Source organism: Schistocerca nitens, chromosome 4 (assembly GCF_023898315.1).
Source record: "Schistocerca nitens isolate TAMUIC-IGC-003100 chromosome 4, iqSchNite1.1, whole genome shotgun sequence".
Classification (NCBI taxonomy): domain Eukaryota; kingdom Metazoa; phylum Arthropoda; class Insecta; order Orthoptera; family Acrididae; genus Schistocerca; species Schistocerca nitens.
Window position 1 is genome coordinate 631,057,674 of NC_064617.1, and position 25,931 is coordinate 631,083,604.

The following is a 25,931-nucleotide window of genomic DNA, read 5'->3' on the forward strand; positions in this document are numbered from 1 at the left end:
AATGTTGTTTCTGACTGGCAGGGGATGTAAAAGCATATCCCATCCAATCTATGTTTTAGAAATGTCAGTCTTAATGACAGTAGTACTCTAATACTCCTGAACAACTGAGAGGAACTGACACTGAAAGGTCATGTGGGTGAGTGAAACTTTAGGTCCTTGAAATAAATCGGTCCTGATTTATAATCTGAGTACTAACCATGTCTGAGGGTGACAATGTGTGGGGAAACACAGGAAGCACATTGTAAGGCAATTATGTGGGAAGTCCCAGCAGAGGGTCTCTAGGTGCATTACAATTGGTAATCCACCTTAAGGTGAGTGTCTGGTGGTTGATGTTCCCTTGTCCACAAAAAGAATTTGATAAGTCAGATGATTATGAAAGTGTTTAATGGCGTTCACTTTAATGAGCAGGAGTTTGTACTGCTGAAACTGAAAAGGGAATATCCCCACTTCAGCGAGGAGGCTGTCTCTGGGAATAGTCCACAAGGTGCCAGCGGCCAGTCATCCTTCATGAGGATGTACTGGATCTAACAGTTTCAAAGCTGAAGGAGCTGCCGATCCATAAACTTGGCTAGTATAGTCCATTTGAAATGAGATCAACACTGGTAATTACAGAAGAGATTAGTGTGATCTGCACCCCAATAGGTGTGGGTAAGGACGCAGCGTGTATTAAGCTTTTTACATGTTGCTAGTCTCTTGTTAATGAATAAGAGGGGGCCACCTTAGCTTTTCATCACAGAAGGGACACAAAAAAATCATGACTGAAACAACACGGCACCCAAGTAGAGTTCAGGATGGACTATGATAAGACAGCAGAAATCCATGACTCCCATTTTCGTGGAAGAAAACTGGAAGCCACAGGAAAGCATCCAAGCAAAGACACTCCAGGTGTCACCTTCGAACTGGTATTTAGCCAAGGCTACAGATTGGGAATTATAGCAAATGCAAAAGTCATTTACATACAGCGCAGGGATGAGCAGTGGTCTAACGGAAATAACTAGCACACTGGTGGTGACGAGGAAGAGTGTAAAAGCAGCATAGAGCCCTTGGGATGCCCTTCTCTTGCACCTGTGGGGAGATGACTAATTTACCAACAACAGGTGGGATAAAAACTGATGAATAAAAATCTGTAGGAAGCCTCTGTAGGGAGCCTCAAAGGCCCAGTCATGGAGGGTAAGTAAAATGTGGTGAGGCCAAGTGATGTAGCAGGCCTTATATAGGTAACAAACGACTGTAATGAGGTGTTGATGTTTAGAAACAGGCTGAGTATTGCTGTTTCCAACATAATGATACAGTTGGTTGTGGATCGTCATTCACAGAAACAACACTTCTAAAACAAAAGGCCACGTGACTCGAGGACCCAGGATAATCGGTGGGCTACTGTCCTTTCAAGCATTTTCCGGAGCACATTTATGAGGCAAATGGCCAATAGCTGTCAATGTCAATGGACATTGGATTTTTATCTAGCTACCTACGATGATACTCGCCACTGTGAAGGGAAAACAAATTCGAGACAAATATGGTTGAAAACACTGAGTATCTAAGTGTCTTTGAGTAACATTCAACATTGGATCATCTGATTATGAATTGAATCCTGGCCTGGGGTCATATTGTAGGACCAGTCATGAGCCTGAAACAGTTCCCAGTCAGCAAAAGATTCATTATATAAATTGGCATGGTGGGAGTAAATGGTAGGGGGAAGTCTTTAACTCACCTTTTACGCATTCAAAAGGCAGTCAGGTATGAAAACAACACTAATGCAAGAGGTTCAGCAAGAACCAACATATCAGCACAAATATCACCCTGAAGGATGTGACCTGTAACAGTTGTTGATCTTTGGTGGCCCAGAGGACTACGGAGCTTGGGAGGCACTTAGGCTACAGAGACATATATTCCCAAGGACGAGACATATCATTCCCAGAATTACTTCTTACTGTGTTTAAGAATTACTTCTTGCTGTATTTAATTATATAGTGAGCCTTAGTGTGAAGCTGCTTAAAGTCAGGAAACAATGCAGGGCCTTTTGATGGGCCTGAAAACTTGTTGCAATGTCTTTGATCCACCATGGCACTTACTGGTGGTGGAAGGCCTGTAGAAAGTGGAATAGCAGTTCCAGTTTGACAGGTGATCATGGAAACATCTCACAACCTCACTAATACATTCAGACAGAAAGGGGATGAAGGTGACAGCACAACTGCCTGTTGGCTCTTCAAAGAGCCCATCATGATAACTGGTTTGCTGGGCAGTGACAGGTAAGTGACAGGATCAATGGGGAATGGTTACTGCGACGAAGATCATCATGTGTCAGCATGGTATCAAAGACTGGGGAATGAGATCGTAAGGCTGACAACCAAAAAGATGCCATAGGTGCCACTGAAGTGGGGAGGAGTACAATCACTGAGGAGATACGTCCAGATCAGAAAGAAGCTGGTCAATTGGAAGGCCCCTACCAGGTGAAGTCATACTTCCCCACTGGAAGTGGTGCACACTAAAAGCTCCAAGTAGGAGAAAAAAACAAAAAGGTGGGCAGATGGGAACAGGGGTGTATTGCCCGAATTAATGTGGACATCTCAAGATAAGCAAATACCCTGCATGGAGGTAAATAAACATTACATCTGGTTATTGTTGGGGTTGTTTACTCTCTGATTGCTTTGAATGTGGTATGGAGGGGAAATCCACTGATGACATCTGTGCAAACCAATGTACAGTGTCCTCCAGGTGCTCTCTATGGCCTCTCTACTTCTGACAGAATGAACAATAATGTCTAAGAGATGCGGAACAGTCGTAAATGAAATGTCATTCTCAGAGAGCAACAAAGAAGATGGAAAAAGAGGAAATTAGCTGCTGTACTTCCAGCAGGTGACGGTAACAACCACTGCACTTCCACTGGATTATCCTATTGAGAGTGTTCTGGTTAGGTGTCAGAGGCCAGGAGGACAGGCTGTGCCCCAGGATCAATGTCAGTTACTGGTGGGGATGGAAAAAGATTGATGATTAACATTAGTTTGAAATCCTGTGACATGGAAGGATCTGGCACCTCAAAGGTCACCAGAGTACCGTAGCCTTCTGCTGGTATTTCTTCTTGTTCTCTTTCACAGCTTTTGGCAGTTAAGATTCTTATGTGGGTTTATCCACTGTGTATGTAAGAATGAAAGCAGAGCAAGTAGCCCTGCGACCCACAGTTCATGGCTCCTTCAGCTGCTGGCTGGTGTCAGACCTCTGATCTGTGACTGTGACTGATCTGTGAGATCCTGACTGAGGACACTAAAATGTTAATGGCTATTGTCACAAAAGGGGTGGTTGTATTACTGGGGCTCAAGATCAACCATGTCCTCTCTGCTAGTTTCCATGTGTGTTGGAACACAGGACTGGAATATAAGGGTTAAGACCTATGCTGCAGATCAATCAGGAACAACAATTAAAATAGTATAATCACATTCACTGACCTCACTAACCAACAAATTCTCTCTTTCTAGCATAATACAGACTATGGACTATACTACTGTAGTTATGTACCGTATTTACTCGAATCTAAGCCGCACTCGAATCTAAGCCGCACTCGAATCTAAGCCGCACTCGAATCTAAGCCACACCTGAAAAATGAGACTTGAAATCAAGGACAAAAAATTTTCCCGAATCTAAGCTGCACCTGAAATTTGAGACTCGAAATTCAAGGGGAGAGAAAAGTTTTAGGCCGCATCTCCAAATCGAAACAAAGTTGGTCCATTGTAATATGAAACACAATTTAGATCGAATGAATGATGATACAGCTACAGTAGTTTGGTTCGAATCGTAACCTTAGCAGTTAAGTTTTACCAGGTAGCCATTGCTATGCGTCGGGCGCTCCGTCCCTATTTATACGGGTACCATTCCTTTTTCACGTGCTTCGTCTGGTTTGAATTGATTGCTTATTTTGCTTTGATCTGATAAACGCTGTTTTCTTTGTTATAGGTGTTAACATCACTCTAAGCTCAAAATGCATTACTGTACTGTGTCATGCATTGTTTGTCGCATTCTGATAGTCCGTGTCTATGGCCTGTCGTGGTATGGCTTGCTTTTGTGCGCACTACCGCCGCTTACAAAAAAAAAAAAAAAAAAAAAAAACACAGGAATCATCTCATTAGCGAAACAATGGCAAGAGACTGCTATTTGTTGTTACTTACACTGCTGCTTTCTTTGATAATGAACAACAAGAACCACATAATACACTGCGTATGATAGAAGATGTTCTGAACGAGAGTTTAGCAAAAATTTTTCTCCGTTTGAAAATCTTTGCAGGCGCCTCTTTAGTACATTACATTCTGCACAGAAATTAGTCATCTTAGATTTAAAAATCTAGTCAATTCATTTCTGACTGTATCACTATTAGGCATAAGAATAATACGAATATAAACATGACATGATATGTATATTCTTCCGCGTTTGCTGTTGTCTCACTCTAGTTTTGTAGTTTATTAGGCAGGCAGGATTTAAATGAGATAGCAGCAAACACGAGACAATACATGGCAAAATGTTTATATTAATATTATTCTTATGGTGAAGAGAATATTGCATGTGATTCACAATTCATAGAAGTTCCTATTAGCAACCATCTCTTCTCACAGATAGGAAAAAATTCTGAACGTAGAGTTGGCCATATTGACAAACATCGCAAACAGTCTTGCCAGTTGGATTTTCGCAGTACATTGAAATGCTGCTACATTCGAAGATGAACAATATGGAATTTGTATTTACTTCATTGGATAATGTATAAAAATGCAGTGGTCGAAATGCAGGCTGGAGAAAAAAAGCTCGTCTTCCACCTTTTTTTTTTTAATTTATTTACTGACACAGAGGATTTGGTGCCAGTATTTATCTTTGTGCCTACAAAGCATGCCTGTGTAGCGCTACATATATTCGACGGCAGAAGTTAGTTGTGGTGGCACCCACCAACATTTTTCAGAAATTCCGCTTGCTTTGCACTCGATTCTAAGCCACAGGCGGTTTTTTGGATTACAAAAACCGGGAAAAAAGTGTGGCTTAAGATTCGAGTAAATACGGTACTCTGGTACAGTGTAGAAATATATTCACCTAAGGACTAATTTTTTTTACACACACACACACACACACACACACACGTTTACAGAAGAGCAAAAGGGCTGTTTGTCATGGCTTTGTTGAAGAAACCACCAAAGCATTTACCAGAACTGATTTAGAAAAATCACGGAAAAGTTAAAACATGGTGGCCAGGCAGAGCACCTGGCTCAATTATCCCAGAACTGAGGCCAGTTCCTTAACAAATGCAGAACCTCACTCATTTTGTAGCAAATGTACAACACTCTTATGTTTATATATACTTGGAACAAACTAGTTTGGTGCAGTAGAAAATAGTTTTGCACTGTTCATTTCATATCTCAAAATATATCACTTCATACATCACACACACTTTCAGATGATTTCAGAACCACAACCACACTGCCATGCCTCTGTTAGATCATCATGTCTTCCCTTCTTCCTACCTGAAAAATTGAATCAGCATCCCTACATGATAAGCAAGATGTTGAGCTTTGGACGATAGAGAGGCTTCTCTATTATGCACTGCACATCTGGAGTGTATGATTTTCCTATCCTGGTGAGCACATCAAATTGGTAGATGAATCCACTTGGCAAACTAAGGATACTCACGTTTTAAAAACATTTCCTTGCATGGAAAGTACTTCATTATAGGTAACTGCACCATCACAAAAAGATCTGAAGTTACTATAAAGCAAGGTCATTAAAATAGTACACAAACAGCAAATGTCTTAATACACTTCCTTGGGGTCCACCTGAAGTTACTCCTACATGACGCTCCGTATGATCATACATTTGATAATAAACACTGGTGTTCTGGTGTTTTATCATGACAATAATGTTGCTGTCATCAGCAAAGAGGATTTTGTTCTCCTTGTCTTCTACTGTCAGTTTGTTTGTTTGTTTGTTTTGTTTTAGGGCGCAAAAAACAACTGGGGTCAGACGCGCCCAAGTCAAAACTATAGAAACAAACACAGACGAGGGAAACAACTATATGTCAGTCCCAATGGACAGAACAGAAGACAGCTAAAAAAGGCATGTGGAAAAAGGGCTAAAAAACCACCATACAAAAATGGAGGTCCAAAACTAAAAATTAAATGTCCTTCGCCAAATTGCTTCGGCAGATAAAAAGTAAAATGCGGTCGACAGCCCGCACATCATTCACTAAAATGGCTGATAAATCAGTTGGCAAACCTAAGCTGGAACGTACATTGGTAAAGGGCATTCCAGCATGAAGTGGCAGACAGGGCTAAAAAGGCAATGCCCAATACGCAGCGGAGTTAAAATAATCTCTCCCAGCGGGAGGGCTGAGAGGAGGTTGTCCAAAGCACTGGGAGAGGTTTAATAAGCTGAAGCTTTTTCCCATGAAGGCAGGACCATTCGCGATGCCAAAGGGAAACCACCTCCTGACAGACGGCAATGCAGAGATCGTTGGAGGAAACATAGGTACTTGCGGGCTGAGGTATGAGGACTCCAGCCTTGGTAGTAAACTCATTTCCTGGCAGAATGACGTGACCAGGGACCCACAGAAACATGACATTGGCTCCACCAAGAGTGAGGAAGTGACAGTTTTCCTGGACCCGCTGCACTAAGGGATGAGCAGTGTACAGCACACAGAGACTTTGGAGGGTGCTGAGTGAGTCTGAGCAGAGGACACAATTGGGACGGCTGTGTCGCCAGATGGACTCCGTGGCCTGATACAAGGCGAAAAGCTCAGCTGTAAATACTGAGGAGTGTGCCGGAAACCAATATCGAAAGACACAGGTGCCAATGACGAAGGCACACCCAACCCCACGGTCAGTCCGAGAGCCATCAGTGTATACAAAGGTACTATCACTAAGTTGCATGCGAAGGTCGTGAAACTGAAGACGATAGACCGACACTGGAGTAGTGTCCTTAGGAAGGGAATGAAGGCCAAGGTTAACATGGGCCACCTCACGAAGCCAAGGTGGTGAAGAGTTCACACCCACTGGGAAAGTTGCAGGTAGCATGAAGTTAAGCCGCCATAGCAGGTGGTGAAAGTGGACTCCAGGAGGTAACAGAAGAGGGACGAGCCCCATACTGACGATCACAGGAATCGTCAAAGAAGGAGGCATAGGAGGGGTGGCCGCGCATGGCAGACAAATGGTATGCATACCTGCTGAGGAGAAAGTCACAGCGATGGGACATTGGTCGTTCAGCAGCTTCAGCATACAGACATTCAACCGGGCTACTGCAAAAGGCACCCATGGCCAAACAGATGCCATGGTGATGGATAGTGTCGAGACGCCGTAAAAGGGATGGGTGTGCAGGTGCATAAACAAATCACCCATAGTCGAGTTTCAAACGGACAAGGGACCGGTACAAACGGAGGAGGGTGGTTCGATTGGCACCCCACGAAGTACCATTGAGGACACGTAAGACATTGAGGGAATGTGTACAGCGGGCTGCCAGGTAAGAGACATGGGAGGATCAAGAGAGTTTCCTATTGAGCATGAGTCCCAGGAATTTTGTAGTGTCAGCGAATGGAAGGGTAACAGGCCCAAGATGTAGGAGGAGGAGGAGGAGGAGGAGATTAGTGTTTAACACCCTGTCGACAACGAGGTCGTTAGAGACGGAGCGCAAGCTCGAGTGAGGGAAGGATGGGGAAGGAAATCGGCCGTGCCCTTTCAAAGGAACCATCCCGGCATTTGGCTGAAGCGATTTAGGGAAATCACAGAAAACCTAAATCAGGATGGTCGGAGATGGGATTGAACCATCCTCCAGAACCACTGCGCCACCTCAGTCCCCAAGATGTAGAAATGGTGGGAGAAACTGCTGTTCAGGCATTATCGCCCAACACCAATGGTAGGGTGCTGGGAAGGTTAAAAGTCTGTTGCAGAATGGCGGAAACTAGGCAGTCCAGCAAGAGACGGACGACCGTCATTCGTGAGCCACAGCAACACCGAGGTGGGTTCTCACAACGGAGGAGGTAAACATGTGTCAGCCACATATGGCCAATGCAGAGCTGACAGAGAACCACAGAGACCCTGCAAGAGGCACGCACGGAGGTCTTCCACACATTTGTAGTTCCCTTAATGGCACGCAGCTGTTGTGCATACTGAGATTATGTCAGTCCGTCTCCCAAAACTGCAAAACCTTGTGGCATAATACTGAACGCAGGTCAGTTTCAGAGAAGCCGATCTCCATAAGCAATTTCTGTGTAGCCTGTTTGGCCAGCCTGCTGGGAAGTTCATTGCCTGGGATTCCGATGTGACCTGGGGTCCAGACAAACACCACTGAACGACTCGGCCGTTCCAGGGCATAGATGGACTCCTGGATGGTCGCTAACAAAGAATGACAAGGACAGCACTGGTCGATAGCTTGTAGGCTGCTCAATGAGTCAGTACACTGGAGAAATGACTCACCTGGGCATGAGTGGATGTGCTCAAGAGCATGAGATATGGCCGTCTGTTCTGCAGTGGAAACACTGCGGCCATCTGGCAAGGAGTGCTGTTCTATATGTCCTCCACGAACATAGGCAAAGCCAATGTGACCATCAGCCATCGGTGTAAACAACTCCATGGCCACAGTACATGTCAAGAACGGAGAGGAAGTGACAGTGGAGAGTCTCAGGGTTAACTGAGTGCTTAGGGCCATGTGAAAGGTCCAGACGAAGCTGCGGCCTCGGATTACACCATGGAGGTGTTCGTGAACGAACCTCAAGTATGGGAGGTAAAGGCAAGAACTCCAGTTCGGAGAGAAGGGATCGCACACCAACTGCAATTGTAAGCCCTGACGTGGGCCGCCAATGCAGGAGATGAACCGCCGTGGGTAGGAAAAGAAGATGGTAATTTGGATGCGCAGGAGAACTATGAAAGTGCGCAACGTAACTGGAGATCAATTGTGCACGCCTAACCTGCAATGGAGGGACTCCGGCCTCCACCAGGACGATTGTCACCGCACTCGTCCTAAAAGCTCCTGTCGCTAGGTGAACACCACAGTGGTGCACTGGGTCGAGTAAACACAATGCTGAGGGTGCCGGCGAACCATAAACCAGAGTCCCTTAGTCAAGGCGGGATTGAATAAGGGCTCTGTAGAGCTGCAGCAGCATAGAGCGATCTGCACCCCAGTTGGTGTTGCTCAGACAGTGGAGGGCACTGAGGTGCTGCCAGCACTTCCGCTAAAGCTGACGGAGGTGAGGTAGCCAAGTCAATCGGGTGTCAAAAACCAGTACTAAGAATCTATATGTCTCCACTACAGTGAGTGGATCATCATTAAGGTAAAGTTCTGGCTACTGATGAACAGTACGATGCCGACAGAAGTGCATAACACATGACTTTGCGGCCGAAAACTGGAATCTGTGAGCTAGAGCCCATGACTGCACCTTGTGGATGGCTCCCTGTTGGCGACATGCGGCAATGCCAGTACTGGTGGAGCAGTACAAAATGCAGAAGTCGTCTGCATACGGAGACAGTGAGACAGACAGCTCTACATCTGCTGCTAGACCATTAATGGCCACTAAAAATAGAGAGACACGTAATACGGAGCCCTGCGGGACCCCATTCTCCTGGATATGGGGCAAACTATGGGAGACACCAACTTGGACATGTAAAAGTACGATGCAACAGGAAATTTTGGATAAACATTGGGAGCTGGCCTCGGAGACTCCACTCGTATAATGTGGCAAGAATATGATGTCGCCAGGTGGTGTCATATGCTTTTTGTAAGTCAAAAAAAGATGGCAACAAGGTGTTGGCATCTGGAAAAGGGTGATCGGATGGCCGATTCAAGGGACACAAGATTAACAGTGGCAGAGCGACACTGGCGGAAGCCGCCCTGACATGGAGCCAGTAGGCTACATGACTCCAGGACCCAACCCAACCACAGAAACACCATACGTTCCAGCAGCTTACAAAGAACATCAACTGGTGAGGCTGATGGGCTGACAACTATCCACAGCAAGCTGGTTTTTACTGGGTTTAAGCACCGGAATGATGGTGCTGTCCTGCCATTGGAATGGAAAGATGCCATCGCACCTGATCCGGTTGAAGATGACAAGGAAATGTCGCTTCTTGTCAGATGAGAGATGTTTAATCATCTGACTGTGGATCCGATCTGGCCCAGGAGCTGTGTTAGGGCAATGTGCAAGGGCACTGAGGAGCTCCCACTCTCTAAATGGGGCATTATAGGGTTCACTGTGGCATGTAGCGAATGAGAGGACTTTCCTTTACATTCGCCGTTTGAGGGTGCGAAAGGCTGGGGGGTAGTTCTGCGATGCAGAGGCTCGAGTATAGTGCTCAGCACTCGTGTTTGCATCGGCAGACAACACGCCATTGATATTAATGCCAATGGTACCCAAAAAGACATCTGATCTTCGTCCAGACTTGGGAAGGTGATGTATGGCATCCAATAGTCGACACATATCTCTGCCAACACTCCTGTTTCTATCTTTTGATAAGCTGGTGAACACGGGCATGAAGCTGCTTAAAGGCTGTGAGGTTCTCCAGGTAAGTGTGCCGCTTACGCCGCTGTAGAGCTCGCTGATACTCTTTAATTGTCTCAGAAACTTCCAGTGACCAACATGAGACCACCTTCTACATCTACATTTCTACTCCACAAGCCACCCAACGGTGTGTGGCGGAGGGCACTTTACATGCCACTGTCATTTACCTCCCTTTCCTGTTCCAGTCGCGTATGGTTCGCGGGAAGAACGACTGCAAGAAAGCCTCCGTGCGCGCTCAAATCTCTAATTTTACATTTGTGATCTCCTCGGAAGGTATAAGTAGGGGGAAGCAATATATTCGATACCTCATCCAGAAACGCACCCTCTTGAAACCTGGACAGCAAGCTACACCGTGATGCAGAGCGCCTCTTTTGCAGAGTCTGCCACTTAAGTTTGCTAAACATCTCTGCTATCACACTTACCAAATAACCCTGTGACGAAACGTGCCACTCTTCTTTGGATCTTCTCTATATCCTCCGTCAACCCGTCCTGGTACGGATCCCACACGGATGAGCAATACTCAAGTATAGGTCGAACGAGTGTTTTGTAAGCCACCTCCTTTGTTGATGGACTACATTTTCTAAGGACGCTCCCAATGAATCTCAACCTGGCACCCGCCTTACCAACAATTAATGTTATATGATCATTCCACTTCAAATCGTTCTGTACCCATACTCTCAGATATTTTACAGAAGTAACTGCTACCAGTGTTTTTTCCGCTATCATATAATCATACAATAAAGAAGCCTTCTTTCTATGCATTCGCAATACATTACATTTGTCTATGTTAAGGGTCAGTTGACACTCCCTGCACCAAGTGCCTATCTGCTGCAGATCTTCCTGCATTTCGCTGCAATTTTCTAATGCTGCAACTTCTCTGTATACTACAGCATCATCCGCGAAAAGCCGCATGGAACTTCCGACACTATCTACTAGGTCATTTATATATATTGTGAAAAGCAATGGTCCCATAATACTCCCCTGTGGCACGCCAGAGGTTACTTTAACGTCTGTAGACGTCTCTCCATTAAGAACAACATGTTGTGTTCTGTTTGCTAAAAACTCTTCAATCCAGCCACACAGCTGGTCTGATGTTCCGTAGGCTCTTACTTTGTTTATCAGGCGACAGTGTGGAACTGTATTGAATGCCTTCCGGAAGTCAAGGAAAACAGCATCTACCTGGGAGCCTGTAGCTAATATTTTCTGGGTCTCATGAACAAATAAAGCGAGTTGGATCTCACACGATCGCTGGAGGCACCCTAAAGAGCAAGGGATCATGTTTTCTGCCGCATTAATGATTGCTGTATTCACCTGCTCAACCATCACATCGATGTTACCATGAGGGGGAGAGTCAACGGTGACCGCAGAGGTGAAAGTTTCCCAGTCTGCCCTGCTGAAGCCCATCTGGGCAAGCGTCTGTGGGCGTGATGGCGGGGCAGTGACAGGAAGATGGGGAAGTGGTTACTACCACACAGGTTGTCACGTGCTCTCCAGTGGATAGAGGGGGGAAGTCCTGGGCTGCAAATGGATTAATCAATGGCCGAGTAGCTACCAAGAGCCACACTGAAATGTGTGGCGGCCCCAGTATTTAAGAGGCAGAGGTCGAATTGCGACAGTAAATTTTCGACATCTCTGCCTCAGCCAGTAAGCACGGTACCACCCCCACAAGGGGTTATGAGCATTAAAGTCTCCCAGAAGTAGGAAAGGTTTAGGGAGTTGATCAATCAGTGCAGCTAATACATTCATGGGTACTGCACAATCTGGAGGATGATATACATTGCAGACAGTTATTTCCTGTGTTGTCCTTATTCTGGCAGCCACAGCTTCAAGAGGGGTTTGAAGGGGCACAGTTGCACTACAGACTGAGTTTAGGACATAGACACAATTCCACCTGACACACGATTATAGTCGCTGCAGTTCCTGTAACAACCCCTACAGCCGCGGAGGGCAAGGGTCCGCATTGCCAGGAATCAGATTTCCTGGAGGGCAATGCAGAAAGCAGGTATAAAGCTTAACAGTTGCTGTAGCTCAGCCAGGCAGTGGAATAGACCACTGCAATTCCACTGGAGGATGACATCGTGAGACTGGGAAGGCATGGAACGTTCAATGAGGTGGACTGCGTCTCAGGGTCACCTGCTGCCACCGACTTATTGCCTGAGCAGTCTATACCCATTGTGTCTGAGGATCTGCTGAGATCTAGGTCCTCAGCAGATGCCAGAATCTCCACCTCATCCCCAGTCGCAGAGCTTGTAGGTAGCGGTGGTGTGAGTGTCACCGCAATTTCCTTAGTCTTAGGGGTCTTCTTTTTGGACTTTTCTCTGCTCCTTGGGTTTCTCTCACTGGAAGAGCTTCACTGATTCAGTCTCTGGAACTGAGGAGGATCATGAAGCCCTACGGCCAGCTGCTTTTGGGCATTTCAGCCACTGGCGGGTGTCAGCTTTCCCACTAGCAGAAACCTGGGAAGGGAGTGACCCAAGAGATCCCATCCTGGCGAGAGGAGCCGAAGAAGATTTATGATTCTCTGGCTGAGAAGTAGGGACTGGTGTCCCAGATGGTTGGAGGGGGGGGAGTGCCCCCGAGGTAGGAGGTGTGGGAGCAACAGGAGGGGGGGGGGGGGGGATTGCCCTGCACCATCAAGGGGGCAGGTGTACCCTTCTGGCTCAGAGAGCCGACTGAAATTCGCGGAACTGATGGGGCTACAACTGTTCTTGTAGCGGCAGCATATGAGGAGGTCATAGCCACAGGATGCAGGTGCTCGTATTTTCTCTTAGCCACAGTGTAGGTCAGTTGGTCCATGGTCATGTATTCCATGATTTTCCTCTCTTTCTGTAAAATTCTGCAGTCTGGCGAGCAAGGTGAATGATGCTCTCCGCAGTTGACACAGATGGGAAGCAGCGCGCATGGAGTATTGGAAAGTGATGGATGTGCACAATCTCGACATGCGACACTGGAAGTACAGCGGGAATATATATGGCCAAACTTCCAGTATTTAAAGCACCGCATCGGGGGGAGGGATATATGGCTAGACATCACAGCGGTAGACCATCACCTTGACCTTCTCAGGTAAGGTGTCACCTTCGAAGGCCAAGATGAAGGCACTAGTCGCAACCTGATTATCCCTCAGACCCCGATGGACACGCCACACGAAATGAACACCTCGCCACTCTAAATTGGTGCACAGCCCATCATCAGACTGCAAAAGAAGGTCCCTGTGGAATATAATACCCTGGACTATATTTAAGCTCTTATGTGGCGTGATGGTAACAGAAACATTCCCCAACTTGTTACAAGCGAGTAAAGCCCGTGGCTGGGCAGAGGAAGCTGTTTTTATCAAGACTGACGCAGAGCGCATTTTGGACAAGCCCTCCAGCTCCCCAAACTTGCCCTCTAAATGCTCTACAAAACACTGGAGTCCCCAGCAGTTCTCTTACATACGAGGTACCAGTGTGAATAAGGTTCTCTGCCATCCTTAGCCTGGCAGTCCTCCCATGGTGTGGCCAGAGAGGGGAATGAATTAGGGTCGTACTTCCTTGCATTGTACTGAGACTTAGAACGCTTAGTGACTGCTGGTGTTTGATCACCAGCAAGTGATGATGTGGTACATTTCATCACACACCATCTGCCCTGATGCCACCCACTCCAACCAAGGGCCATCCCCACGGGCACTACCCAGCTGCAGCAAAGGCCACCTGACAGGATGGCCATTGCCAGGAGTCCCGATGCCGTAGGGTGACACGCATCTTCTACTCCTTGGCAGACGTGGGGAGTTAACAGCGCAGGCATCAGCACAGCAATCCCTGTGTTGTCAGGCGGCTACAACCAACAGGGTACATGGTGGCCCCCCCACAATGGACTGGCTACCGTGCTGGATATCAAGTGCAAACAAGTCCATGGTCATCGTCAGGACAGAAATCAATACTGCATAGTGCCTGGTGGAAAAAGCACCCAGGAACGTGTCCTCGCCCAAGAGATGGACAATGAGCGGGACGGCAATGCGACAACGACAAAGTGGGCTACAGATCTCAAAGCATGATGGACACAATGCACCATGTAAGGTACCCTTCCCCAACTGGTTCGCTCTTCGGAAAAATTTTTGAAGAATGGAGGTCAAACAATACAGGGGACCATCACATAAAGGCCAAAACGTGAGAGACTCCTTTCAGTCGCCTCTTCGATGGGAAGTAATACCTCAGGCCTATTCTTACCCACGGACCCGCAGGGGGTGCTAGAAGGAAGGTTTTTGTCCTTACCGGGCTTAGGTATGGGAATGACAGTGGCTTCATGCCAGCATCCAGGAAATGTGCCCTCAGCCTAGATTCAGTTGTACGTGTTAAGCAGAAAGTGCTTTCCCACAAAAGAGAGATGCTGCAACATCTGAATTTGATAGTGTCTGGCCCTGGGGCGGAGGACCGGGATGAACTGAGAGCATGATCTAGCTCCCTCATAGTGAGGACGGCATTGTAGCACTCACGATTCGGAGAAGAGAAGGATATTGCTCGAGCCTCCTCCACTCATTTCCGATGGATGAAGGCAGGGCGATAGTGGGAAGAGCTCGAAACTTCCGCAAAATGGCGGCCCAAGGTGTTGGAGATAGCAATAGGATCCACAATGACATCGGCACCTACTGTGAGGCTGGAAATGGGGCAATGGATCTTGGTTCCAGAGAGCTGTCAGAGGTTGGCCCACACGACAGAGGAAGGTGTGGAACTGTTAAAAGAACTAGTGAATGAAATCCAACTAGTTGTTTTGCTATCCCGAAGAACTCGACAATACTTTGCAACCATCTGTTTATAATGAATGCAGTTTTTCAAAATAAGGTGGCAGTTAAAAATGCAGAGAGCACGTCGGCATGTGCGAACTGCGTCGCAGCATGCCTCAGTCCACCAAGGGACTGGGACACGACATGGTAAAGAAGAAGTGCGAGGAATGGAACGTTCTGCAGCAGCAAGGATAACGTTGGTGAGATAGTCCACCTTGTCATCATGACTGGGAAAATCTTGCTCTGCGAAGGTCGCCATGGAGGAGTAAAGCTGCCAGTCAGCCTTAGTAATCTGCCATTCAGGTGTGCGTGTGGATGGGGTAGGAGTCAGCAGATGGAGAGCACATGGGAAATGGTCGCTCAAGTAGGCATCAGAAAGAAAAAGTCACTGAGTAGCAAAAATGAGGGAGGTAGCTGCCCAATAAGCTGAAGGAAGTCTGCCCTGGCGACATCAAAGGAGGGAGGTACACAAATGGTACAGAGGGAGAAAGTCAGGTGGGGAAGGAAAAGGTGAACAGCAATGGCTTGAAGGAGGGTAGTCAGGGAGATGGGTTGACTATGAATGTCATCCCGTATGAGCAGAATAATGCCCCCATGAGATGGGATGCCGACCTCAGGGGGAGGCCAAAATGAATTGGTAAGTAATGTGACAGCTCAAAGCAGTCTTGAGGGCGCAATTCCGTTTCCTGAAAGCATAGTACAAGGGGATGCTGCAATGCTAGAAGCAGCCGTAAATCTTCTTTGTGGGACCGAAGGCCACAAATGTTCCATTGGAGGACAGTCATCAGGAGGAAGAGATGTAGGGGTGTCAACTTGGCGGCCACCGAGGGACAGCTGGTGTAGATTCGAATCTCTTGAACTGCCCGCTCATCTAGATATATGGGACAATCCCGGGAGGAGGCGGCATGGACGCCATTGCAGTTGATAGAGCAGGGAGAAGGAGACAGACATTCGGCCTTTCCCTGCCACAGGTTACGCATTTGGATGGGTGTCAACAAGAGGTTCGGGTGTGGTTGAAACGATGACACTGGTACCAGTGCATCAGATTTGGAATGTACAGCCGGACTGTGATGGTTTCATAACCTGCTTTAATCTTGGATGGCAGCACCACCCCATCAAAGGTGAGGAAAAGAGTGGGGGTGGGTACCAAGGAGGAATCGACCTTTTCCATTACGCGACGGACAGCAATGACACTCTGATCAGAGAGGTAAGATTGTATTTGCCACAGTGAAACTTGCAAAAAAAAAAAAAAAAAAAACTAACTGTTCAAAAGATTTAGAACTGATCTTGAGATTCAGTGCACCATTACCAACAGGCATCTATGAGACTGGACACACTGTATTGCAAGTGTGATGAACGCTACTGATTTCCAGGTTTCTTCAACTTAGTTAAACAGATTCAGGAAATTACACGGAAATGGAAGTCGTAAAATCATGAAGTTTACTTCAAGTAAATGTGTAGATATGTCATTTATAGGTAATACTACATAGAAATTTGTAGCCGACATGAAGACGAAGCAGCTTCTTATGCCCTAAAAGCTGAGTATATAACTGGGCAATCAAGTTTCATGCAAATTGTACTTCACCCTTTCAACTGATGCAAGTCTTCTGTAATGTAACATAATACACTGTCTTGATTTTCTTTCCTCTGCTAGTCAGTTGTGTAACGGTTACATCTCTGCAGCAGTTTAGCTGTTAACATGAATTGCAAGTTATTCACTAAATTAATAGTTAGGGACATTTTTGGCAACATTTAAGTTCTTAAAATTCATGTGTGCACTTTTGACTGCCCGCTATGTCCTCTTGTCTTGGCTACGTCTGCTTATTCGCCAACTCGCATGCTAGGTACGAAGGGCTGTACAAGCCGCTGTTATAAGCGATTCTTTGTGTGGCAAATGATAATAACTTTTTTTTTTTAATTGCAGTGCACCTTAGAAGCTAAAATCTTGACAGTGCTTTTCTTTCAGTGTATTCTTCCCACATGAAAAGTTTCAGGGTAGGTTTTAACAGGCTGAGACCATTCCCATTTGAGACGAGGTGTCTTAAAGGTCTTTCTGACATCCACAGTTGCCCATTTTTTCCCTCTTCCTCCACATCAAGTGGTCACCTTTGAAAATGTCTTCTTAAAAACTGGTTTTAATAATGTGGAGAATTTGGGAAATTTTACACCTACATTGTTTTCTTTACATACTTGTCCCCAGGTTGCTTTGCCAATACCGTTGAAAAGGTATATATATTTTGAGTATAAAAAAGATTCTTTTGTAGTTGTGGGATTTTTTCAAGCCTATCTTGAGATTTATTATTTGGCAGCAATGGCCCAAGAGGTCAAGATATTTGATGTATAGTTTACAATTTCCTTTTATTATATGTGTAAGTACTTGTTTTAAGACTGATAGATTTATGATTCCCCTAGAAGAAGTGTTTGCCATTTGTGGTATGCCGAAAGTATTCACAATATTTAGGACGTTGTTACTAGCTTCACACCTCCACATAAGATTTTGTTAGCTTTGGAAACTGAGACTGTCCAGGGCTTCAGTTAATTTGTTAAAGAAAGTTGTCCATATTGCCACTAGGTGTGAGGTATGCACACAAAATATTTAACTTTTTCTAGATGTCATACTGTTATTTCAACCTCTTGAATTTCAAAATGTTTATCTACATTACTTATGATTAGAAGCTGCATACTCTGAAAATCTGTCTTTTTTTGTGATATAAATACGATTTTTCGCCCTTTACAGTAGTTCTATATGGTAGTTCTACAGTAGCAGATTACCCATTCACACGACGATAGCGCTACGTAACCAGTGTTCTAAAATGTGTACCACTACACTGTTGATAGACTAATTCAATTTCTAGTTGGGTTAAAGCTCACTTGAGGTGTCAGTGGCTCTTCACTGCGTGCTGCTGTTGGCAATTTGTTTTCCTTGGCCACAGCCAATATGAGTATTAGAACAGAATAGCCGATGAGAATCGTTGAATCTAGAAATGAAATGATTGTATGGCATTGTTGGCCGGGAACCCCCATTCGTCGGAGTTGGGCCGCAGTATTGCAAGTCCTTTTTAAGTGATGCCACGTCGGCGAATTGCGAGTCAAGGCACAATCAATGGAAGGAAAGACAGGTGCTTGAAGAAGGGTCCATTAAATACGCCATAGAGAAACAGATGTCCTGAACTAAAGATTAAATGTCCCTCACCATATTGCTACAATGGATGAAAAGTAAAATGCAGTCGACAGTCCACGCATCATTCGCTAAAACAATCGATAATTCAGACAGTAAACAGGAATTGGAATGTAAATGGTTAAGATACAGGCAGTCCGTCAGGAAATGGCAAACCATCAAAGGTTGAGGGCAATGAGCAAAAAATGGGGGAGGGAGCACCACGTAACAAATGCCCATAGCTAAAAAGATAGTCCCCAATATGCAACATAGCTAAAATGATCTCACAGCAAGAGGGCCAAGAGGAGGTCATCTAAGCTGCTGTGAGAGGTTTAATTTCCCGGAGCCTGTTCCCATGAAGGGAGGACCATGGTGATGCCAAAGTGACATCAGCTGCCGATAGACAGCAACACAGAGATCATCAGAGTGAATGGAAGAACTAGTGGGCCAAAGTACCAGGACTGTAGCCTTGGCAGCAGCATCAGCAGCCTCGTTTCCCATCAGACCGACGTGACCAGGAGCCCACATAAACATCACAGTGGCTCCATCAAGAGTGAGCAAGTGACAACTTTCCTGGATCCGTTGCACTAAGGGATGGACGGTGTACAGCACAGAGAGGCTCTGAAGGGCACAGAGAGTCTGAGCAGATGACGCAATTGAAAGTCTGTCTCTCCGGATGTACTGCACAGCCTGTTACAGGGCAAACAGCCCTGCTGTAAATACTGAACAGTGTTCTGGAAGCCGATACTGAAAAACGATGGTGCCAATGACGAAGGTACACCCAGCATCACGATCAGTCCAAGAGATTTCAGTGTACACAAAAGTACTATCACAAAATTCCAGCGATAAAGTGACGCTGGAGTAGTGGCTTTAGGAAGTGAATGAAGGCCAAGGTGAACACAGGCCACCACACAAAGCCAAGGTGATGAAAGGCTCACACCCGTCAGTGAAATTAAGATGCTGGACCAAAAGCTGAAAGTGAACTCCAGGAGGTAACAGAAGAGGGATGCGCCCCATACTGACGATCAAAGGAGTCATCGAAGAAGGAGACATAGGATGGGTGGCCAGGCATAGCAGACAAATGGCTTGCATATCTGCTGGGGAGGAAGTCACAGCAGTAGGACAACGGTAGTTCGCCAACTTCTGCATACATGTTCTCAACCGGACTAGTGTAAAAGGCACCAGTGGCCAGACGGATGCCAAGATAGTGCAGTGTATTGAGCTGGCATAAGATGGACAGACGTGCAGAAGCATAAATGAAACACCCATAGTTGAGTTTTGAATGGAAAAGGGACAAAGGTGGTCCGATCCACTCCCCAGGTAGTACCAATGAGGACACATAGGACACTGAGGGACCACGGACAGCGGGCAGGCCAGGTAAGACACAGGGGAAGACCAAGAAAGTTTCCTATGGAGCTTGAGCCCCAGGAATTTCGTAGTTCCAATGAACAGGGGAGCAAAAGGCCCAAGACAAACACCATTTGCACCAACAGAAATTCATACAAATGGCTCTGTAAGTGGAAAAGGGAAAACCAATGTCAATGCTCCATGAGTAAAGACAATCGAGACATCGCTGAAGATGCCACTCAATGAGACAAGTCCGTGGAGAACTGCAGTAGATAGCAAAATCACTAATGAAAAGGGTTAATGGTTAGAGCAAAAAGGACAACACTCAGGACGGAACCCTGAGGCACACTGTTTTCCTCGATAAAGGTGTCTGACAAGGCAGAACCAATATGGCTCTTAAAAACTTGGTCTTTTAAAAAAAAACGGGCATGCAGCCTCGGTAGCCCCATGTGTAGAGTATGTGGCCACAGTCTGATATTTCCACAGAAAGCCATTCGTGACAAGGGCTGACAAAGTGATGAGATGGTCAACTGCAGAACAGGATGCTCGAAATCCAACCTATGCAGTCGTCAGGAAATTGTGAGACTCTAGCTACCATACCAGCCGGGCATGAATCATTCGTTCCATCACCTTGCAAACACGGCTGGTGAGAGAAACACATCGATAACTAGAAGGAAGGTATTTGTCCTTACCAGGCTTAGGTATAGGTATGACAGTAGCTTCACATCAGCATCTGGGAAACGGGCCCTCTGCCCAGATGCAATTGGACATATCAAGGAGAAAGTGCTCGTCTGCAAGAGAAAGGTTGTGCAACATCTGAATGTGAACATTATCCAGCCCTGGGGCACAGGATCTGAATGAAGTGAGATCATAGTAAAGGTAGCATTGTAGCACTCACAATTCTGAGAAGTGTAGGGTATCGCGTGAGTCTCCTCCACTCGTTTCCAATGGAGGAAGGCAGGGCGATAGTGGGAGAAGTTCGAAATCTCCGCAAAATAGCGGCCAAGGTGATGGAGATAGCAATAGTGCCACTATGACATCATCTGCTACTGTCAGACCAGAAATTGGGGAATGGACCTTTGTTCCAGAGAGCCGGTGGAGGTTGGCCGACATTGCGGAAGAGAGAGTGGAACTATTGAAAGAACTAGGAAATGAAATCCAGCTAGCTTTTTTGCTATCCCAAAGTACGTGATGACAATGTGCATGCAACTGTTTATAATGAATTCAGTTTTCCATTGTAGGATGACTGTTAAAAACGCAGAGAGCACGTCTACATGTGCAAACTGTGTCACAGCACACCTCTGTCCACCAAGAGACCAGGACATGGCATGGTAAAGGGGAAGTGTGAGGTATGGAACTTGCTGCAGTGGTAAGGATATGTTAGTAATATGTTCTACCTGGTCCTTGCAACTGGGGAAATGTGGTTTGTCACAGGTTGCCAGGGAGAAGTAAAGCCTCCAGTCCGCCTTAGAAAGTAGCCACTTGAGTGTGCAAGGAGGTAGGGTAGGAGTCACCACACAGGAAATGGTCACACAAGCATGTGTCAGAGAGAACAGATCACTTATATAGTGAGCAAGCTGAGCAGTCAGAAGGAGAGGTCCAAATGGGAATAAGTGTGCATGGAATCCGAAAGGAATGTGGGTGCTTCCCGTGCCGTGCTAATGCAAAAGAGTCATCCCGGATGAGCAGCATGACTCCCCCATGAGACGGAATGCGGTCCTCGGGGGGGTCGCGAACATTCCATTGGAGGAGAGCCATGATGAGGAAAGCGGAGGAAGAAAAAAAAGAAAAAGGGGGTGTCACCTCAGCAGCTGCCAAGTGCCAGCATTCGAAGACACTCATCTACAGGGCACAGAGGCTGGAGGATCCTACTCCAAGAAATCCACAGTGGCATCAGCATTCTTCCTCTGTCGATCTGCGGAGTCCTGGGCAGAAAAATGGTTGGCAATGTGCACTGGCAACATGGAGGTCAGCCAGGCAAGGGTATCACATCGCAACACCGCTGAAGATGATCTCCAAGGTGGCAAAGAAGAAGACCATTTGCCTTTGTTTGACTTTTTTCCAGCCTTTGTGGTTGGCAGAGGAAGATTCAGATGTTTGTTGGCTGGAGGGACATAGGAAGTCTTCATGGGAGTATTCCTTCTGTCTTTTCTGGCCTGCTGGTTGTGTAGCAGGGGATGCACACTGGCAGGGGAAAGTTTGGTAGCTATTTGCACAGCTTGAGGAAGAGGACACGTGAATGCTACCATGACCCTGGGCGATTTTACATCTGCAGTGTCAAATTTGAGGTCACATGTCTGCGTGGCTGAGTCCTTCATGAAGAAAGAAGCAGCCAGATGGTTCCAATTAGCCAACAACTTGCAAGCAACTGGGTAAGGCACTTTTTCCATCACCCGGATCTCCTGGACAGCCCACTCATCGAGGTACACGGGACGATCTCAGGAGGAGGCAGCATGGTCACCATTGCATTTGATACGGAGGGGGGGGGGGGGGGGAGGCAGACAATTGCCCTCATGAGCATCCCTACCACAGGTTACACATCTGGCCGGGTGTCAGCAGGACATTTGAGTGTGGTTGTAACGATGACAAAGGTAACAGAGCATTGGGTTTGGAATGTATGGTCTGACTGTGATAACTTCATAACCTGCTTTGATCTATGGCGGAAGCACCACGCTATCAAAAGTGAGAGAAAGAGTGTGTGTGGACACTAAGGATGCATCTATCTTTCTCATCACCCAATGGACTGCAATGACACCCGATCAGAAGGCTATGTTCGGATTTCTGGAGGAGTGAAGCTGCAAGCAGTTGTTGTGCTTGATAATCAGACGTAGTCTCCAAGAGCAAAGCGCCACTGCATAAACGAGAACAAGATTTCATAGGGCCAGCTAGTGAATGAACACCTTTCTGAACGATAAACAGCTCTACTGTAGTGAAGGACTGGCTGACTTCAGTATGTGAAACCACAAGCATCTGTGGTGCAGCTGGGAAGGTCTTTGAACCGTTAACCTCATACCATTTACATTTCATAGATATTGGCTGTGAAGGTGATTGGCTTCATTGTGAGAAAATCCCCCACAATTGCCAGTGCTCCTTCCATCCAGGGGGCCCCTTCAGAAGGGGACGCACCCGCCTTAGGTGACTGTTCACACCTCCCGAACAGCTGACACAGGGACCAATCGGCAATTTGGGAAGGTAGCAGCTCAGGAAATCATCCCTTCCTGGGCCTGGCCTGTAGCTTGGGGTACATGCAAACCCTACCTGTCAACCCGAGGCAGGGGATTATGCGTTTATGAGTCACCTGTTATGCATCAGATGCATGGGCAGGCCTACACGAGCGCACAGCGAGGAAGAAGGAAAAAGACGCACTTCAAAGGTCGAAGCAGAAGGAGGATACGAGAAAGAGAATAAAGAAATAAAAAAAGGAACAAAAAACAGTTGAGAGACTGTTCTGATATTAGATACTGAAAATGCAGAACACATTTCCAAAAACATACCAAGTGTGTTCTCCAAGGGAGGAGAAAAAGGATAGCAAGAGGATAGACATGCAGCACAGAAGAAAAACTATGCTGCAGAGGCTGGGGTCCTGTGGTAGCCCCACACAAACCGGCCAAAGAGCTGTGAGCCCCCTGCGAAGGGGTTCTTGGGATATTATTTTGTATTCCTATGTTATAGTTAAAATCTGAATTGGTGATGCCAACGAATGTGACAGGAGGAAAAATGACAGCGGTGATGGACTGTTCTTTTGTGTAGCTAATAATCATTTTAAAAAAATTGTGGGTGTTTACTGAAATGTTCCAATTTCTGACGTTGTGGTTACACAGGAACCTGCGAGTACAGTTTCAGTTTTATGGAATATTCTGTTTATATTACATTCTGCACAATATATTCCACTACATCGCTACATAATTTCATGCACTCCGCAATGTGACAACATTTACGAAGGACTATTTTTTCAGTGGTTCCATCATCTTGTCTAATCATTTGACTCATTCTTTGTCATGTTCACTCCCTGGTCATTCACTGCACCAACTGCAGCAGGCAACACAAAAGCATCTGACACTCTAAGAGCTTTTAGCTTTATTTACTCTCCTTTACTTTTAATAGACTGTATATTTTGATGATGGACTGACATACCTGTATAGGCCTTCATTTCTGAAAGATTTCTCATTTTGATTGTTCTTTCTTTCCTATTACTGGTGTATATGCCTTCCAGTGTGGTACATTCCATCTTCTATGTATCTGTTGCATAAATCTAAACTGTATGAGACACTTATTAGACATGGAGCCTGTTGTCACGATCTAGGCCTACCTGCATCGAGCCTAGTTTGTGACAAAAGGGATTTGATCCCATGTGGCCCCACCGACCTTCCCTTCCATTCTCTATCCTATACAAATGCAGGCCATGCCTAGTGAAACCCGATTTCCCGATACCCCCAACCAGCACTAATGTAATGTGGACTTGATCAGCAGTCATCAGTGCCATTCCCAGCTTCGCATTAACTTAACAGCTAAGGCTAATCATGGTATTGGAACAGCTCAACAAGATTGTGCTGCCAGTTAAGAAGACTATATTCTTTTAAATTAGTGTGTTTAATACGGGATTCTGTGTTTAAAACGGGATTCTGTTTAGCTACGGCAAGTTGCTGACATCGCATGCGTAGAATTTAACTTACGAGCTCCTCTCGGGGTTTCGTAGATCCATCGTTGAAGTTTGGTAAATTGTTATTGTCTGGCACACGCATGATTGCATCACACTGGACGGGTCTTTAAAATCAACACGTTTGAGCGTCACTAGTACGAAGGGCGCATTATCAACAATTCAAAACATAAATGTCATCTTTATAGTTTCAGAGATTAAAACGAACGAACACTAATAAAAACCGTGTATCGCGTATCTTCGAAATTAATTGGGACCTGATTCTTCACATTCAGCACATTTACTTAGGCTTATAAGTGCGACATACTTTTCCTGAGTATGTTGTTTTCAGTTTGTAATGGGAATTAAGTAAAAAGAAAAGAAAAGAAACATAAACTTCACAACTGTTACTGTACGGCCTAAAATTTTAGAATTTCAATTTATTGTCCAATTCCTGTAAATGCAGCCGCAAACATACAGCAAATTTAACTATGAAGCAGTGGCTGTACTCAATTACCATAAAAACAACAGCGGCATAATTCGCTTTCATCTGTCGATAGACATAAATTAATGAATGTTATCTCTGAGTTCAAGGGGCCATGTTGTGGGTGTATGGCTGTTTGGCAGAAGGGGGCTGCATCTCGAAGGCCGAAATGGTGATGGAGTAGTAAAAGAACGGGGTCGTCTGCTGTTTTAGAGCTGTGAAGCTGGTAGGTGCTAGTATTACTAATGTGTACTTAAGTTTGACGTCAGGAAAACATACCGTGTAGAAGCGGCGAATAGTAGAGCTAAGTTACTGAATGGTATTCAGTATGACGTTCACTGGAGAGAGTTTGGAAATAAATGGATTAATATGGGGTCATCCGACACACACAATAGAATATAACTCAGATTTTGTCACTACCAAATAAGCAGTTTGGTGTACAGAAATACATAGGTTCAGACGGAAACGGACAAATCCTCGACCAGGACGAAAAGGTTTTGAAACACTGATAGAATATTACAGCTAAAATCACGGCTTACAGCAGTCAAGATAAGCGTGTATCACGTACATCCAAGCAGATAAGTTAGAGACGCTTTTGGGATACAGTGCTAACGTATCCAACGCCCCACAACCAAACGTGGTTCAAGTGGAAACAAGACTTTAATTATTCAATGACGTTAACCGTATTACTAATGACACATTACACATAATTTCATCTGCTAATTGACAGTTGCCTTAAATCCTTTACATATGTATTATTTAATACCAGTTTTAATTCCTCATACCATGTAGCCTCCTACATATTTAAGTTGTGACAATTTTCTGTCAGTCATCATCTGTATAATATTGCCACGCAGTTTATTTCTTCACTTTTATTAGATGACGAATTTCGTCATCTTTTGGCGCAAGTGTGTGAACATTCAGTCTCTGCCCTAAGCATCTTATCACTCCTTCTTATTCAAGAAGGATGCTTAACACATTCACTGTAGACAAGTAATCTGTTGATTCCTACTATCAAATATTTTGCATCTACAA

General features: G+C 45.6%; 2 protein-coding genes across 2 annotated transcripts in view; one reads left to right on the forward strand and one right to left on the reverse strand.

Moving 5' to 3' along the window:
• The window catches only part of LOC126251377 (peroxisomal membrane protein PEX14), a 52,292-nt gene extending 27,544 nt beyond the window's left edge, over positions 1–24,748 (reverse strand). The window contains exon 1 of the mRNA XM_049951761.1: positions 24,450–24,748. Within this exon, the coding sequence (XP_049807718.1) occupies positions 24,450–24,518 (69 nt within the window). The 5' untranslated portion in view covers positions 24,519–24,748. The remainder of the gene's footprint in view (positions 1–24,449) is intronic.
• A 223-nt stretch (positions 24,749–24,971) lies between these two features.
• Positions 24,972–25,931, forward strand: part of LOC126251376 (AP-2 complex subunit mu) — a 41,761-nt gene continuing 40,801 nt past the window's right edge. The window contains exon 1 of the mRNA XM_049951760.1: positions 24,972–25,122. The gene's annotated coding sequence lies outside the window, so the exon portion shown is untranslated. The remainder of the gene's footprint in view (positions 25,123–25,931) is intronic.